Raw genomic sequence first — 17,650 nt, 5'->3', positions numbered from 1 at the left:
TATCAGCACATTTCGATAGTTACGTAATTTCTCATTTGTGTTACTGATAAAAACTTGTCTCATATTCGGCAAACGAGGTAATGATTCAGTAGCAGTAATAAAGTCTGTTGTACAGCAAGATTACTTCAAGTTATCACTAGTAGAGAGAAATATACTGACTTCCTGCTAAAAAGCATTCAAACATGCGTTTTGAAGAAAACCCTTTGCATATTATCACTCCGCTGCTGCGAAGTGAAGCACTTACACAGTTACTGCCGGGGTCCAAGGATGTTTACTTAAAAATGGAGAACTGCCAAATTGCTGGGTCCTTCAAGATCCGTGGATTTGGTCGACTTGCACAAAAAGTAAGAAGCTTAAGAACTTGTAGGCTACTATATAGTGTATGTATATGTGTGTATATATAAATATACAGGTTATATAGCCTATTATATAATTTGTGTAACATTCCCAGCTTAGTAAATAGTTACCTGACACAAGTATTAAAAATTCCATTTTATCCATGACCATAACGAAAAACATGTCTTTACTAAATACTTTTGTGCGAGATCGTGCGTATTTGCTTGTTTTCCGCACAGAACCAATACGCGGTAAGTGTGAAATACCACATTCAGTATTCCCAATGTAACACACATAACAATTTCCCTCTTCTTACCGCTTAAGCGCGACATTCATTTTACTGCTTTAGGCTTTTAACATATTATTTTTAGAGACGTTTAACATAGTAATAATTATAAATTGGAAACTTACCACTGCAATTTCACCTAAATTGCAATGTTAATTATTGTTTTTAAATATTTGCAAAAATTAAGTAAAGTCTACTACTCCACGAAACTTATTGCATTCCTGATACAAGTAACATTAAGGAAGCCGTGAAAAAATCAACAAGATTCCAGATGCCGATGTTATTACTGCAATATGTTATATAAATAATATCGTTAAAATATTAAAATGAAAAATAAATCATTGCATAACCTTACCGTTTGTTTTAAGTTCGCATTTATAGACTGGGGGGAAAAAAAAGACGGACGTATATCACGGCCTGCTGGAGTATAGTAAACACAGAAAACATTTTATAGCAACAATGTTGAAGAAAGATATTTTGGTGTTCCGAAGTTGCCGTCATTAAACAGAAACCAAAATGGGGATTTCATTGCAACTAATTAGAAATTCGTTTTTCAGGTATGTAATAAACGATCTTCGCACAAAATAATGTACGATACACGAGCGGTATGTTTGTTTTCATGTTCTCAATCTTTTCCTCGGCCATGAAAACGTCAACATACCGCTCTTGTAACGTATATTACTATTTCCATTCAACTATTACTCAAGAAGTTAAATATATTAGTTACTAGATGTCACTACCTCTACTTCTTTATTACCATTTCTTAAATATACATACACTCAATCTCCTTCTCTTTTCTCTATCTACTACGTCGTAATTTGTGCATTGCATCCATATCTAATAGGTTTTTTTTTTTTAATTTGTAATAATTTACCTTTTGGGAGGCGAGGAGACTTGAACCTGCGAAGTTGGGTTTATTGGGTTTATAGGAATAGGAATAGGATTTTATAACAATATGCGTTAGTCAACTGAGCTAAACAGACACGGTGATTAATTACGTTTTAATATTCCTCTTAAGTTTACAGAAGTAAAATGTGAAATTATTTTAATCACATTAGACCCGTGAACACTTCTAAATAATCCCTGAAACTTCAAAAAGATGAAAATACACGTTTAAAATGAAAAAAAATATATATTAAAATTATGTAATTAATTATAATTTGTTATTTATCCAACGCCTTAGATACTATTCTTCACTAATCATGGCCTCCTACATCATGACCTACCTAGTACACGTATCGATTCTAAAATCCATGCCATGATATGTGATTATATGAGGACTTATTTTCAACATATTTTCTTTTATAAAACAGAATTTTTCGTTATGGTCATGAATAAAATTACGTATGGTACTTGTGAGCGTGATCTTTATTGCGCTCGTGTAATTTAAGCACTCGGCTGATGCCTCGTGCTTAAATCTTTCCACTAGCGCAATAAAGATGCACTTACCTCACAAGTACCATAAATATTATTTTGTAAGCAGGGATGTTTTTGAAACGAGACCACATGCCGAGTGTAGCAAAACGTGCGAGCAAAATAAAATAATCTTTAACATGTCTGTCATACACTATTTTTTAGACAGCCATACGTCCGTGCTGGTATAGAGACAAATCCCCTGGAATTTTCACTGCTGTATTCCCTCTCATTGTAATAGTGAATAATAGTGAGACTTTATTAAGTATAATATTAAAAGCAGGCCGTGGCGAAGTTCAGTGCAGAACATTCGACTGCAAATCGAGAGTCCCTGGTTCAAAAATCTGTTGCCTCTAATTTTTATATTGTAATTAAATTTAATTCTTAAATGTTCCATACAGCAACTTATAAAATGTTGTTGAAGCAACTAATTTAATTTGTGCACGACTCTTAATCAAAAACAATCGTTTTTAAAAGTACGTTTGAATTTGTTTTCACTGCTTTATTGCTCGGTTGCCATTGCTGCCGTGTGACATTTGGGGGGAAACAATTGACAATTGGCGCAAACAACTGAAAGTCAGTGTTAAAATACTTTTCGCAAGCTACCTTATAATAATCAATTTAACATGTTTGCTTAGCATTAAAAGATCTACGAGTACTTATAGGAATGGCTGTCCAAAAACTATAGACTATAAGTTCTAGAGGAATAATCTAGTAATAGTAATATACGTTACAAGAGCGGTATGTTGACGTTTTCATGGTCGAGGAAAAGATTGAAAAAGCGAAACGTAGTTGAGCTTTTTTAATTTCCGAGGACATGAAAACAAATATACCGCTCGTGTAGCGTACATTATTTTGTGCGAAGATCGTTTATTACATACCTGAAAGACGAATTTCTAATTAGTTGCAATGATATCTCCATGTTAGTTTCTGTTTAATGGCGGCAACTTCGGAAAACTAAAATATCTTTCTTCAACATTGTTGCTATAAAATGTTTTCTGTGTTTACTATACTCCAGCAGGCCGTGATATACGTCTGTCTTTTTTTTTCCCCCAGTCTATAAATGCGAACTTAAAACAAACGGTAAGGTTATGTAATTATTTATTTTTCATTTTAATATTTTAACAATATTATTTATATAACATATTGCAGTAATAACATCGGCATCTGGAATCTTGTTGATTTTTTCACGGCTTCCTTAATGTTACTTGTATCAGGAATGCAATAAGTTTCGTGGAGTAGTAGACTTTACTTAATTTTTGCAAATATTTAAAAACAATAATTAACATTGCAATTTAGGTGAAATCGCAGTGGTAAGTTTCCAATTTATAATTATTACTATGTTAAACGTCTCTAAAAATAATATGTTAAAAGCCTAAAGCAGTAAAATGAATGTCGCGCTTAAGCGGTTAGAAGAGGGAAATTGTTATGTGTGTTACGTTGGGAATACTGAATGTGGTATTTCACACTTACCGCGTAATGGTTCTGTGCGGAAAACAAGCAAATACGCACGATCTCGCACAAAGTATATTGCCATAACAGGCATTCATTTAATATCCCAAGTCAGAGTTTTATATCCATCCAATACATATTTACGAAGTGAAGATCCACGATTATTATGTGAGTAAACAAAACAGCTTTCGTAATTGTCAGAATAATAACAAATAAATCTAGACTAATAACTACATATTATCGTTGTGTGACTATGCGTCCTTGCGGGTGTATAGGGACTATTTTACCAAAAAGAAAATCAACACGATCATAATTTCATTACGAATATTTCTAACTGATGTGAATTTCTAAATTTCAAACTCACATATTACAAAAATCTTAAGTGTTAAATTATTTTGGTGCAAGAAACGTGGGTAAATTACTCGATCGCTTCAGTATTTAAAAGAAAAAGCATATTATAGAAAGCTGTTCAGAATTTGGAAGACGTAAGTGACGGTAACGGCAAATCCTCGTGAACCCTGTATATCAAGATTCGTTGGAAAGAGCATGAGTATTTCCCAAGCATGACAAATATTTGTATTTCCCCTAAAAAAAACTGCCCCAATACCACTCTTGTTCACGAAACAAACAAAACAAACTGGATCAAGTACAGCCAGTGCAGTGGATAGTTGGAGAATGTAAACAGTCGCGCAAGGCCACCCACATGCTCTTTACCTCCCCGTGAGGTTGGCCCGTAGGGGAGGAAAGAGGCTACGGCATGTTTACATTCTCCAACCATCCACTGCGCTGGCTGTACAATGAATCCAAGATGATAAATTGATTAAACAAATCTTACATTATATACCTAAAGGAAGATAATGTCAGAGTCGACCTTGGAGGAGGTGGAACGAATGTACTGGAACCGGCTTCACACAGCCTAATTCATATCCGCCCCTGAGCACGAGTTCTACTCTTTCAGGGGCGAGCTAAAGTGTTTCTGTATATATATTTTATGTTACAATTATTAGCAAAATAATAAATAAATAAATAAATAAATATAGTGAAAAAAAAAAATTTCCTTTTTAGAACTCCTCTGTGATCGTCGCAAAAATCTATACAATTCTTTATTTAGATGCCATTGTTCTGCTGCAAATGTAACACTGTACTTTTGACTGTTACATGATAGACGTGAATCTTTGTTTTAGAATCTTGGTCCCTCTAAACACTATTCAATTCTGATACAATCGTTCGTCCTTTATAAATTCTTTTATTAATGTATTACTCATTGCTGCCGTCTTCAGTTATTTTCGTAATTAATTGTCTCCTCTGAACAAATCAGTTGAAGGAGGAAGGTTGTGAACATCTAGTGGCTGCAACGTCTGGTAACACAGGTGCCGCTGTAGCATATGCCTCTAAACTGCTTGGAATTCCGTGCACAGTCTATTTGCCAGAAACATCCCCTGATCTGTGTGCGCAGAAGCTGCGTCTATGTGGAGCTGAGGTCAAGGTAAGAAGACAAAAATAATATCATACAATCACTAACTGGTTGATTATGCGGTATGTGTATGTATCCTACAGAATGTTCGTAAAATGCTGCTCAAGAAACACAAAATGCGATGACAGGATTAAGACACGTAAAATCACGATTGTAACTTGCCCGCTAAATCGCAATTTTACCCAGAAGTCAAATGAATCGATGTATTTCTGCGAGTTAACGTGGCTTTAATCAAGCTTCGTACTAAGTATCACTCTAAATACTTTTAACGGAGTAACTCTTCACTTTCTGAAATCGATTCCGTGATGTCAGAAATTATTATAGCACTCGATTGCTACATTGCAGGAACACATAGGCGTAATAGTTCCCAGGTCGAAGAATTACAGACTACTGCCTCTTTCTAGCATTAGGTATGAAGAAAACATAGCCTAATCCTGAGCAGTTACATTTCGCGGCAAAAAAAGGGCCGCCGACAATTTGTATAATCTCTTCAGGCCTGATGTACATTATAGTGTACATTGTTTTCTCCCTTTTTTGGAATGTCTTGGATACTTTTAAATATTTTGAAAAATTCAATGTGATAGAAATGGAGAATATTATTTTTGAAACATTTCTATACCTGAATTAAAAATAAAATTTGAAATTTTGGGGCCCCAGGGGTCAAAATTGTCCCCAAATTTTGATTTTCTGTGAAGACTTGATTTGGGAATTTTGGATCCCCAGAATGATTATGTGACCAGTTTTTTTTTTCAATTGTTTTTAATATAAATTCAGGTCTGAAGGGGATACTCCAGATACATAATACGATCGTACTGCGCATGCTTGTCTCAAAGCTGCCGTTCACCAGAGAACACATAATTAAACCAATTAAATTTGCCGATTATAAGAGTGTGAAATATGATATAAAACTGAATGGAGGGTTGATTTTAGGTACAACTGAAAAGAGAAACAAAATCAGCCGAAGCGAATATGAACAGAAAAATCACGCATTATACCGAACTGATATCAGTTTCAGGAGAGTATGGCACGGGTATACAGAACGAGTGAATAGAACTATGGTCCCTCCCAGGAATCTGTAGAGTAGAAAGACAAAATAAGACCTCTGCGCAAGTAGTATGTGGGAGGGTGAAGGCCAATAACCGCTCTGGGGGAGGCAATGGTTGAACGAAGCTAAAAATCGCTTGCAGGGAGGGGATCATTTCTATCTGAACTCTCTACCACGAGCATCTTATCCCTTAGCGGCCTCGAGCTGACGCTGCCCGCAATATACTCCGGCACAGGTAGACTCCGCCCCCATATGCTTCAAGTCACCCTACAGATTCCTGGGACAGACCATAGTTCAAAGTTTGACTCTCCGACAATCTTAATTTTTTTAATTACGAATTTCCCCATCATGTCTCCAAAAGCTAGATTTATATGTCAATGTCCCTTACATTACATGCCCGAACTCTAGTAAATAACATCCCACTCTCCCAAGCAATGCTTCTGTCTGTAAATAAAACAATCTGTCATGTCGTTACTCTTGAATATGACAAGAAAAGCAACAACCCCGACAACAAATCATTGCCCTGCTATTGTGCATTGACAGCTACCAGAGTAATTGGGGTTCTATTCCATAATATTGTGGACTTCATGCAGCGCCGTGCAGAAGGACGAGATAACATCACAGTCTAGTATATACAGTCACGAAGCTCAATATGTAGGAAATATGCATCTATAGATAGTTGCTAACCACTAGGATCGCTACTATCGCCCCATTACAGACAATGCGAAATAGTACCGGCACAGTCTATTGTTTCTAGTACCCTCAACAACTCAAGCTTCGTGACAGTATAATATTAGACTGTGGTAACATTATGAGGTGTGTGGTCTTTTTCCCATGCCGTAGGTTGTGAGTTCGCCTATCGGTGCTGTAAAATTACTTTTTATTTTACTTTTTCAATGATTTATTTTTAATGTTTAATGACACAGCTGTTACACGTCACGGAAATAAATAAATGAACAAATAAATAAACAAATTAATGAATGAATAAGTAAAAAAGTAAGCAAATAAATAAAAAATAAGTAAGTAAAATTACAACTAGGCGAACAGCTCATGTTTGTTCTGGACGGCTAAAAAGTCGAGACCTTCATGAACTAAGTCACATGAAAAGCGGCTTAGGCGAGACGAATAATTTTGTATTTTAAGTGTAATGTTGTACTATACGTCACTAGCCTTAAGCAAAATATACAAAATTTGTTACAGGTTGTGGGAACCTATTTTAATCAAACCCAAGAACATGCAATAGAACACGGTAAAAAGCCTGGAGCTGCTTATGTAAATCCATCACATCCAGAAATTTGGTAAGAAATTCTTGTTCTATATTATACTATCAGGTACTTTCTCGTAACATGAAAAATAAATATAAATAACAGTAGCCTATTACATCATAACAATACTCACGTGTTCATCAGAAGCGACCATTTGACCTGGTAGAGACACGGAAGTCAACGTCCTTTATCTGCAAAGAAAATGTCTTATTGAAAGAAGTGTTTTAATTTACACGAGTTCAAATTTGACTTCCAGATCTGGAGGTCCTGGGTTCGATTCCCGGGCTCGGCTCTCTCTGAATTTTTCTTGAAGAAGAAAAATTGCCTGGAAATTTGTATAAATGTCAGTATGCCGGGTTAATATTAATTAGCCAATATTCAAAAAATATAAAATACAATATATCAGGACTGTCGCTCGGCAGTAACCTGAACACAAGTTTCAATGTCACATTGTTGACAAGTAAAGGCCTCCCCAAACAGACGCGATACGGAATGCGTTACGATAGCGTTACGATTTCGCGATAACGCAATATCGCACTATCGCGAAGAGGTGCCCAAACTGGCGCGTCCGCGATATACGATATTCTAACGTCCCCAGCCAATCAGATTATCGTAATGGGTGACCACATATGCGGATTTTAGTTTTCCAGCCACAGCGCAAAGACCAGTTACCTTCAACAGGTGTATATCACTTGTGCTCACAGATTGCGATTTCGGATTACTTGTAAACGAACGTGGAATTTTTTATTGAGTTCGTAAAGGAAAATCCGTGGCATGGAAAAGGAGAAGAAATGGAAGGAGATAGCTACAAAGTTAGATGTAAACAATAAGTGCAATTATTTATTTATAATTTGATGTCATACTGGCTTGTAGACTGACGCGGGGTTTAAGGTAGAAAATAAATAACTGTCGCAAAAATGCACAAATGAAAAAAATATATATTTGTGCAAATTGCAAAATGCTTGTACAATATTATAAATAATTGTGCAGAAATATAAAATCAATAAAGTACCGTTATGTGGAAACAAAAAGTTATGTAATTTGGTTCTCGGAGTTTTATTACTTTCAATATCTTACCACACTCTAGATATACTTATGTAAGTAAATCATTAGACGTAGGTATGTTTAGAATAAATTGCTACTGAATTTACTTCACATTAAAATTCGATATTTTATGGGTACTCTAAACATTGAAATTCTTTACTAGTAGGCTCTTCAAGGTTAGAAGAGTGCTAAGGTTAGTTGTTGAACTAAGGTAAAAAATTAATCTTTTTCTTCCCTTGTGGCATTTAACTCGTGAATCCACAACCTCCTGCAACAAAAAGAGCAAATTAAAAAAAAAAAAATAAAGTTTATAATCGGGTAGGCGTACTTGTTATTTATTTCACGTTCTTGGCAAAGAAAAGCTAAATCATCACTTTATACCTTTTTATATTGTTTATCTTAACCATACATGACTACCATGGACTTACCTGCACCTGCTTTGCCTGCGACGATTCTCATCCAAGAAAGAGAAGTTCCTCTTCCTTTGAAGATGAATCCATAAATGACACACTTCAACCCAGCATCAAAATAAACGCGTGGCGTTCTCGCGATCTACATCTCCGGGAGAATAGAACGCAAAATCGTCGCGTTCTACTTGCTGCGATAATAACGCATATTGCGATAATCGCGTGTGTGTGAACACAATCATTGAACGCAATGAAAACATTTATCGCAAAATCGTAACGCTATCGTAACGCATTCCGTATCGCGTCTGTTTGGGGGAGCCTTAACTCTATCAGTTAGCACAACCATAAAGCACTAATGAATGCTATACTAGTAGTTAACAACAACGAAAACGAGTTCAAGTGAGAAGTAATTTGAAATTTTCGTATGAATTCTGTTGTGCATTATTTGAAAAAAAAAAACAAAAAAACAAAAAAACAAAACAAAACAAACAAACAAAGGCCCTATTTGTTAATTATAAGAAGATTTAATTAATATGGCTATCAAAGGTGTAATGGTATCTTAGTCTACTCAATAATGGTGTTACTTCTTGTTGCATAATTACTGAAAACTTTCAGGGCAGGACACTCCACTGTAGTAGATGAAATGGTGTCGCAGCTACCAAGCAAGCCCAGTGTTATTGTGGTAGCAGTAGGGGATGGCGGACTACTAATTGGTGTCCTTCAGGGGCTAAAGAGAGCAGGTTAGATCCATCTCCTTTATGCAACTCTTCCTGTTTTTAATAGGTTCGTTCCAACAATAGTCATTAGCGTCCGAAACCATCGTCTGCATGCGCAGTCAGAAAAAGCGTTCTAAAGGCAAGCGTTCACTACATCGTATCGCACTCATCGGACGAATCGCAGGATCGGAAAATGACAATCTTTACTGTAACTGTTATGTAACCGCATTCACTACATCGTATCGCACGCATCAGCTCTCGGTAAATCCGTCTACGTTTTTCGGATGAGCAACTTTTCCGATGCGTGCGATCATGGCCTTCTTTAATAAATAAATTTTTATTGGTCAACTGTTAAGCTACGGTTTGTTAACGGCTATCATCGTCTGACGCACATCGCCGTCGATGATCGTCAAGAAGTGGTTTCTTTATCAGCGTACATCGCTGTCAATTCTGATTTGTTTTGCTGCCATAACTCGATTCAATATTAATTTCTACATGGCCTTCTCTAAATGTCGATTATTTATTGAACATGTGGTGATGTGTGTACTGAATTTGCTTCAGAAGCAATCTCCAGCGATCTGCGTCGCGTCCAACGATCTGCGTTGGCGATCATCGCCGTAAAGAAACCGTGCGCATTCATTTTAACTGCTAGAAAACTCCAGGCAACAATCGCCAGCGATGTGCGCCCGGCGATGATCGCCGTAAACAAACCGCAGCTTTACTATTATGTCGTGCCATGTTCAGTGTCGCGCCAAAATGGCAGACGGAAAACTTATTTCGCTTGTAGAAAACTGCGAAGAATTATATAATTTGAGGCATTCCCATTACAGTAATCAAGTCGTTTCTTACATATATAGGATTATGTAACCAATATCTCTTTCGTTTCTTCCTCTTCAATTAAGATGCATGAAACAATTACAAATTCTTATTCGCTAACACTTATGATTAATTGACCTAACCAGCGAATAGGGATTATAAAGAATGGACACTGAGCGAATTTTCCTGTGTTTTGTTTCTCTGTGCGCCAGCGTATAGTTCCACTTTCAAGCGCTAGAGGTTAGTGTAATCGAGCATACGCTAAGATAATAATTGAGAATAGAGTTGAGACACGGGATCCAAACATCGCCTACCTTATTGCATAATCCAGTAACGCTTTGCTTCAAATAAATTCAAGTTAACAGCTTTTCCTTATTTCTCAGTGACAAACTAGTTGTAATAATATGTTTTTTTTTTATATTTCAGATACAATAAATTATATTATAAAATAATATAATACATTATAAAATTAAGTATCGAATTCGTTTAATATTTGTATATAATATAGGTATATGGTTTTACTTCTCTTAAGAGTTTTGTTTTTCCATTTTCAGTGCTATCAAATCATTACATATTTTAATTGTTGTTGGGGTCAACGTCTCAACTCTCATTATAAAGGAACTCTAGAGTCTAGACATTACAGTTAATGACGGATTTATTATTTTATGGATCCAATTTATTTTATTTGAGTACATAATGTGCCTAGATATATTAATTATATGTGTTATATTTCTGCTGTGTCGACTGCTAGCTGGTGTGATGTCAGCGCCAACTCTAGGGAGAAAGCAGAATCTCACGCTTTAGCTGGCTTGAAGGTCATTGAAATCAGTCCGGCTACATCAAAGGTACCGACGCGAAGTGTCCATTCTTTATAATCCCTATTCGCTGACCTAACCTCAACATTCCTTTGTTTTCAGCAATGTCAATATCGTACGTCATATGTTTTAAACAGCTGATACAGAATCCGATGTGACGATGAGGTAGAGCCGTTACAGTGAACGCACTCCACTTAAAATATCCGTTGCGTGCGATTCGTACGAAGAGTGCGATACGATGTAGTGAACGCTTACCTTAACACACTGCAAACCAGTTCTGAATCGGAAACATGTAGGCCTACTTCAGTCAGGCGTTCCAACAAACTTTTGACATGGATCCGAAACGATCAGAAGTAGTCGGCGGATTGAGGCATGTACTAGCGAGTACGTGTCTCGGACATGCGCATACGATCACCAACGTCTCCTCGATACTGAAGAAAGACATGATCAACTGAGGTTAAGGTGGAAAGTGACAGTGCAGACGAATGATAAAACTAGAGATTTAATTTAAATTTTCGCCAAAAAGAAAGAGAATTAAAATTATTTGGGTATTGAAATAGTTACTTACATTTTCAACATGCAACTTCGATTAAAAGCATAATTAATAAAGTACATAAATGAATAATTAAAAAGAAAAATTGTTTTTTTTTTGTTATATTTATAGAAAATTATAGCAATTATATTTTCTGCAATTTGAATTAGCTGCTAAATGATAATAATTATGCAGCCCATTCTCAGGCAAAGATGATAACAGTTATAGCATTTCTGGATTTAATACACGATGATCCGAAAAAGCGTTCCATCATCATCCAGTTCTGTTTCAAACCCGTAGCAGATACCCAACCAGCGCAAGCGCATAAAATGATCCATGGTTCGTACATGAACTGATACATGAACCTCTTGTTGGAACGAACCCATCTATTATATACAGTATACTCTCGATTATCCGGAACAGAGAAGAGGTACCCAGATAATGCAAAAAAAAAGGATAATATTTAAGTGTATTTTGTATATACAGTAGGCCTACCATGTAGTATATAGGCCTATTTTCTGAACAAATACTTTTAACATAATATTTTGACAGACCGTAGCGAGAACAACACAACGGTGAAGAAAAAAATTTCCTCGAAACTATTTATAATTCAAACTAAAGTTATTTGATACGATGGAAGAAAAACATAATTATTGTTCACAAATTTATGCAGATTTCAGTATACTACTACAGTCTAGTATATACAGTCGCGAAGCTCAATACGTAGTAAATATGCAAAGATTAGGTAGTTGCTCGCCACTAGGATCGCTAATATCACCTCATTACAGGCAATGCAAAATAGTACCGTCACAGTCTATTGTTTCTAGCACCCTCAAAACTCAAGCTTCGTGACTGTATATAGTAGACTGTGATACTACCGTATAAGAAGTAATACAATATTGTTCATCTATCTCTATTATTTCAGGTTGGCAAGACGTTCCTTTGCTTGCAATGGAGACATATGGAACCGACTGTTTTAATCTCTCGGTGAAAGCTAATAAAATAGTTGCTCTGGAGGAGATCACAAGGTGAAAAGTTAATTTAAAACTGTACTGACAATTGTTATCGCATTGGATACATTTCACTTGTAAGATTTTATGATTACTTTTTCAGCATCGCCAAATGTCTGGGCAGCAGAACAGTAGACCCACATTTGCTAGAAATAATGCCACAATACAATATTTTATCAGAAGTCGTTTCAGATGCGCAAGCTGTTGAAAGTTGCATCAGATTTGCAGGTTTGTAACGTCTTTCTTTCCGATAATAAATAAGGAACTGAAACAGTTATTAAATGTTATGTTAATAAGTTGGATGTACACAGTGCTCAAAAAGTAAGCTTAACGCCACATTATGAAGACATACGGGATGAAAGGAGTAAGTGCCATTATTTTAACTGATGATTATTCATGCCATAAGGAAGAAAAATGTCCTTACAATTTTTTTCTAATTGCAATATTTAACTAATTATTAAAGTTTACAATATTAGACGTTTTGCAACGTTGCTGGATAGGGAGGAGTGGGTTTGTAAGTACACTGTACAGATCAAGCGGGTACAGACATACCGGTACAGACGCTCTGTTCTAATGCAGAAGCGGACCATGATAATACCACAGTCTAGTATATATCGTCACGAAGCTTGAGGTGATGAGAGTACTAGAAACAATACTGGGTGTTCAGTTCAAAATGTGTCATGGCTCGCTGTATGCCGTCATGTGGCTAGCCGATGAGCCTAGAGAATTCAATCTTCCTACACTTCCGCAGAGGTGCATAACCTAAGAGGCAGAAAAGTTGCCTAGCAAGTACGGCGTTCATTCTGAAGAGTACGTACCGATACGTACGGTAACGCCGGTAGTGGCAGGAATGTGAACTGTTTGGAAACATGTACTGTCGGGATATGGGGAGAGGGTTACGACGATTACTTACGTATTTGTTGACATTAACTTCGACGGTCAACATGGACACGGAGCATTTGATTTGTGTTGTGGAATGTTACCGTACGTAACCTATGATAACAAATACCCTGCGTACGACTTGCCGGCGCAAAACACAGTTCGAAAGAGGTTATGGTAGCACACAGACCGCCATCTGTTGCTACGACGTTCAAGTTATACCGTACACGTTCTCAAGTTCAGATTGAAGAACGCCTTAAATAATAGGCAACTTCTCTAACATATAAGCTGAAACTCGCTTCAAATCGGGGACCCAACAACAGTGACGTCATGACACACTTTGAAATGAACACCCAGTAGACTGTGCCGCATTGTCTGTGAGAAGGCGATAGTAGCGATCCTATTGGTTAGGAACTATCTATAGATGGATATTCCCTACGTAAAGAGCTTCGTGACTGTATATACTAGACTGTGATAATATTGTTGTTTACATAAAACCGAGCAGCAAATACAAACTTTCAATCTCGTTAACAGAACATTATGGTAAATTTACATTTTATGTAACAATATTGCTCCATTTTTATTGTACGTCTAAAAAATAAATAATAATGGTTTTCTGCACAAAATCACACGAACTTTTTTCTAATGCAAAATTTTAATCTCTCCCGCTTCCGTAAAGCAGCATCATTTTTTCCCGACGACTGTGAAAAGGACGGCACTTATACCCCTTACACCCTACATACAGTACATGTTCTATGACGGGTGCTAAAAATGTCCACCATTAAAAACGTCGATCTCAATTTCCACCATTAAAAACGTCGATCTCGTTTCTCCAGGCTATATTTTCTTTCAAGATTATCATTATTAACCATGAGAATCATAATATGATATTATGATGGTAGAAACATTGTGGCCAGTGTCTGAGGAAAAAACCCATAGGACACGGCTTCGACAGGACAATGCAACAGTCTATACTGTCAGGGTAACAAATGTTATCATTTGAAGGAGTATCTTCAGCACGACTAATATTTAAGAACAATTGAGGTCGGCAGGATCCCCAGATTTCTTCCTTTGGGGATTTCTCAAGGACACTGTGTATTCAAACCGTTCTCACAATTCAAGAACATGAACGCCAACATTCAACACTATGCGGATATTATATCGACTGAAACATTGCAAAGGATATCGCAAACATGATTCGTCGTACACATACAGTATAAGTGAAACGCACAATAGTGGACATTTTCAGCACTTGTTACAAAATATTTAAATTTACCTATAAGGTTGTGTTACTTCTTTAATACTCCGTATTAGTGGCCACGATTACTTAAGTATAGTATATTCCATTGCACATATTTTTATCAACTCTTACACTTCCCAAAGCATTATTGTTATGATCATTTCTCTTGCTATTCTTGTTATCATCATTATTGTAATTATCATCGTCATTGTCATCATTTCCGACATTATCAACGTTATTGGCATCAACGTACTCGTCATCATAATCGTCATCAATCACTAACAGAATTCATCACCACCATCATCATTGCCATCCACAGATGTTCTTCAAAATCACTGTCGCTGCCGTTACCATAGATATGGATGGACACCACACTCATTTCATCTCTACTGGTATAAAGAATTTGCACCAATTATTAGTGTGATAGCAGTCATATAGATAAGTACTTAAGGGAAGACGATGGTATTTTTTTTTTTTTACTTTTTTCCTATTTGGTGTAAAATATTAATTTTTTGTATGTAGAGAGTTCATAGCTGTGGCAACTCAACCAAATAAAAATATTTGGAAAAAAAAATTATTTGGGGGTCCAAATTTGAAAAAAAAAATACCCAATGCAGGATTGTACTAAAACCGATATATCTAAACCGTTTTTAAAGATAGATTCAAACAGTTTTTTGCAATGTATTTGCAAAAGCATGTTCTACAAGCTGTCTGTAACAGAATTGTGATATTAGTCCCTATGTTTGTAAAATAAACAATTCAAATTTAATAACAATTTTCTGATTTCCTTTCTTGCAAACAAACGGACGTATTTTTAAAATGAAATCAATTAACAAAATTCTGTTACAGACAAAAGTTTCCTAATAGTCTAAAGAATGTGTGTTCTAAATTTCATGCACGTATAGTTAATAGTTCAGAAATTATATCCATTTTTGTCTGGCAATGTAACAAAAAAAAATGAAGTTACTGGAAACCGATAAAAGCGGGCGTGTGATTTAAAAATCCATAGCGCAGGAAGTTTAAAAATGACGTCTCAACATCCGATAAGGGCACAAATACCCACAAAATGTTATGCAATGCATTCCACACATATCAAAGGGTATTTTAAAGAAAAAAAATTTGAAAATTTAATTTACCGGAAACAACAATAAAAGTGGGCGAGTATTTAAAAATCCATAATGCAGGAAGTTTAAAAATGGCGACTTAACATCCGATAAGAACACAAATACCCACAAAATGTTATGCAATGCATTCCACACATATCAAAGGATATTTTAAAGAAAAAAAAAATTGAAAATTTAATTTACCGGAAACAACAATAAAAGTGGGCGAGTGATTTAAAAATCCATAATGCAGGAAGTTTAAAAATGGCGACTCAACATCCGAAAAGGGCACAAATATCCACAAAATGTTATGCTATGCATTCCACACATGTCACAGAGTATTTTAAATAATTTTTTTTAATTTACTCATTTTTCACTAAAAATTACCATCCTCTCCCCTTAACATGATATAACCACATCAAACATCACATGCAAACACAAAATAAGGAGCTACATTTGCACTTCTGTCGCAATAAATATATTTATGCACATGAAATGTCTCGTTAGCAGAACGGAGCTGCAGAATTACACAAAAATAACACTGAACGCTTGGTTAGTGTGCAAGAAACAAGTATAACTTGTTTGTATAAGGTTATACTTCTGAAATTTGTACTTTCTATCTGCAGATGACGAGCACGCTGTGGTGGAGCCAGGCTGTGGGGCTGCACTAGCAGCTCTATATAGTGGAATATTAGAAAGGCTGCACAAAGAAGGAAAGATCCCACACCTGAATTCAGGTCCTGCTGTTATAATCGTGTGTGGTGGACGCAGTGTCTCGCTCCAGCTATTACAAGAATGGGCGAAGCAGTTTAATGTTCCGTTTCCAAAACCTGAACAAGGGTAAACTTACAGATATCAACGCAAGTTTTTGTTTTTTGTAACGTAAATTGTTTAATTCATTTTGAAAAGAATAAAGCTTGAATGTAAATTCACGTTTATTAATAATTGCAATAAAACCTGTCTATAATTGAGGCGGTCAGAAACAAAGGGGTGTGAGTGCCCTTCAGTTATTTTCAAGAAAATGTGATTAAAACTAACTAAAGCCCGGTTCAGACGGTGCGTGTTTCTGTGATGGATTCCAAGGTGGCTGCGCTGATGGGTAGTCTGCGTGCTCACTTGCCGGAAGTAATGCGCTCTGGTGGCTCCGTGGATGGCTAGCTTGCTGGATTTCGAAGGTAGGTTCCTTGCTATTTTTCGTGATGGTTTGTAGGCTGGATCCAAAGATGATCATATAACATCACCACTGAAACCATGTCTCCATGTTCGTTGTTTTCCAACTAAACCTGTTTTTTTCTATATTCTTTAGTTTCTAAGAAACAACAATTAATTATCGGAATTTAGCTGTTTTGCACTTATGGCATAATTACTTTATTACGACATTTACTACTGTTAATGTAAGACTTTACTTGTTTTCCACTCACGGTTTAGTTTCTTTTTGACCATGAGTGTTGGCAACAGATGAAACAGCAGATGATTTTCCAATTTGAACTGTGAAAAGAGCCAGCTCCGTATGAACAACAACCATCACCGTAGACAACACGGGAGCCAGCAAGTGAGCACGCAGGGCAGCCATCAGCGCAGCCACCTTGGAATCCATCACAGACTCTAGCACCGTCTGAACCAGGCTTAAGCTTTCGTAAATTCCGTGAAGTATTAATTTGAAATGTTAATGTGCGATGTGGTTAAAAGATATATCCTTTTACCACTGAAATTTTAAATGCTTTAGTTTATCCTGGATGCACTTAAATCATTTTTTTAGAAATGTCCCTTACACCCCTTTACTTCTAACCGCCTCAATTGAATACCAGCCTGAAAGA

At 36.2% G+C, this 17,650-nt stretch overlaps 2 protein-coding genes across 3 annotated transcripts in view; one reads left to right on the top strand and one right to left on the bottom strand.

The window, feature by feature from the left end:
* Positions 1-17,650, bottom strand: part of LOC138701288 (trichoplein keratin filament-binding protein-like) — a 354,032-nt gene that overhangs the window by 223,178 nt on the left and 113,204 nt on the right. For both annotated transcript variants that reach the window (XM_069828022.1, XM_069828023.1), the window contains exon 2: positions 7,405-7,462. The gene's annotated coding sequence lies outside the window, so the exon portion shown is untranslated. The remainder of the gene's footprint in view (positions 1-7,404; positions 7,463-17,650) is intronic.
* Positions 52-16,765, top strand: LOC138701290 (serine dehydratase-like). The gene is made up of 7 exons (XM_069828026.1): positions 52-344; positions 4,806-4,973; positions 7,207-7,304; positions 9,338-9,462; positions 12,527-12,629; positions 12,715-12,839; positions 16,460-16,765. Exons 1-7 carry the CDS (start codon positions 183-185, stop codon positions 16,675-16,677), a joined length of 999 nt encoding a protein of 332 aa, XP_069684127.1. The 5' UTR covers positions 52-182; the 3' UTR covers positions 16,678-16,765.

This window comes from Periplaneta americana, chromosome 6 (assembly GCF_040183065.1).
Source record: "Periplaneta americana isolate PAMFEO1 chromosome 6, P.americana_PAMFEO1_priV1, whole genome shotgun sequence".
Lineage (NCBI taxonomy): Eukaryota > Metazoa > Arthropoda > Insecta > Blattodea > Blattidae > Periplaneta > Periplaneta americana.
The sequence above is the reverse complement of the archived record's forward strand: the minus strand, read 5'-3'. Positions and strand labels throughout refer to the sequence as shown.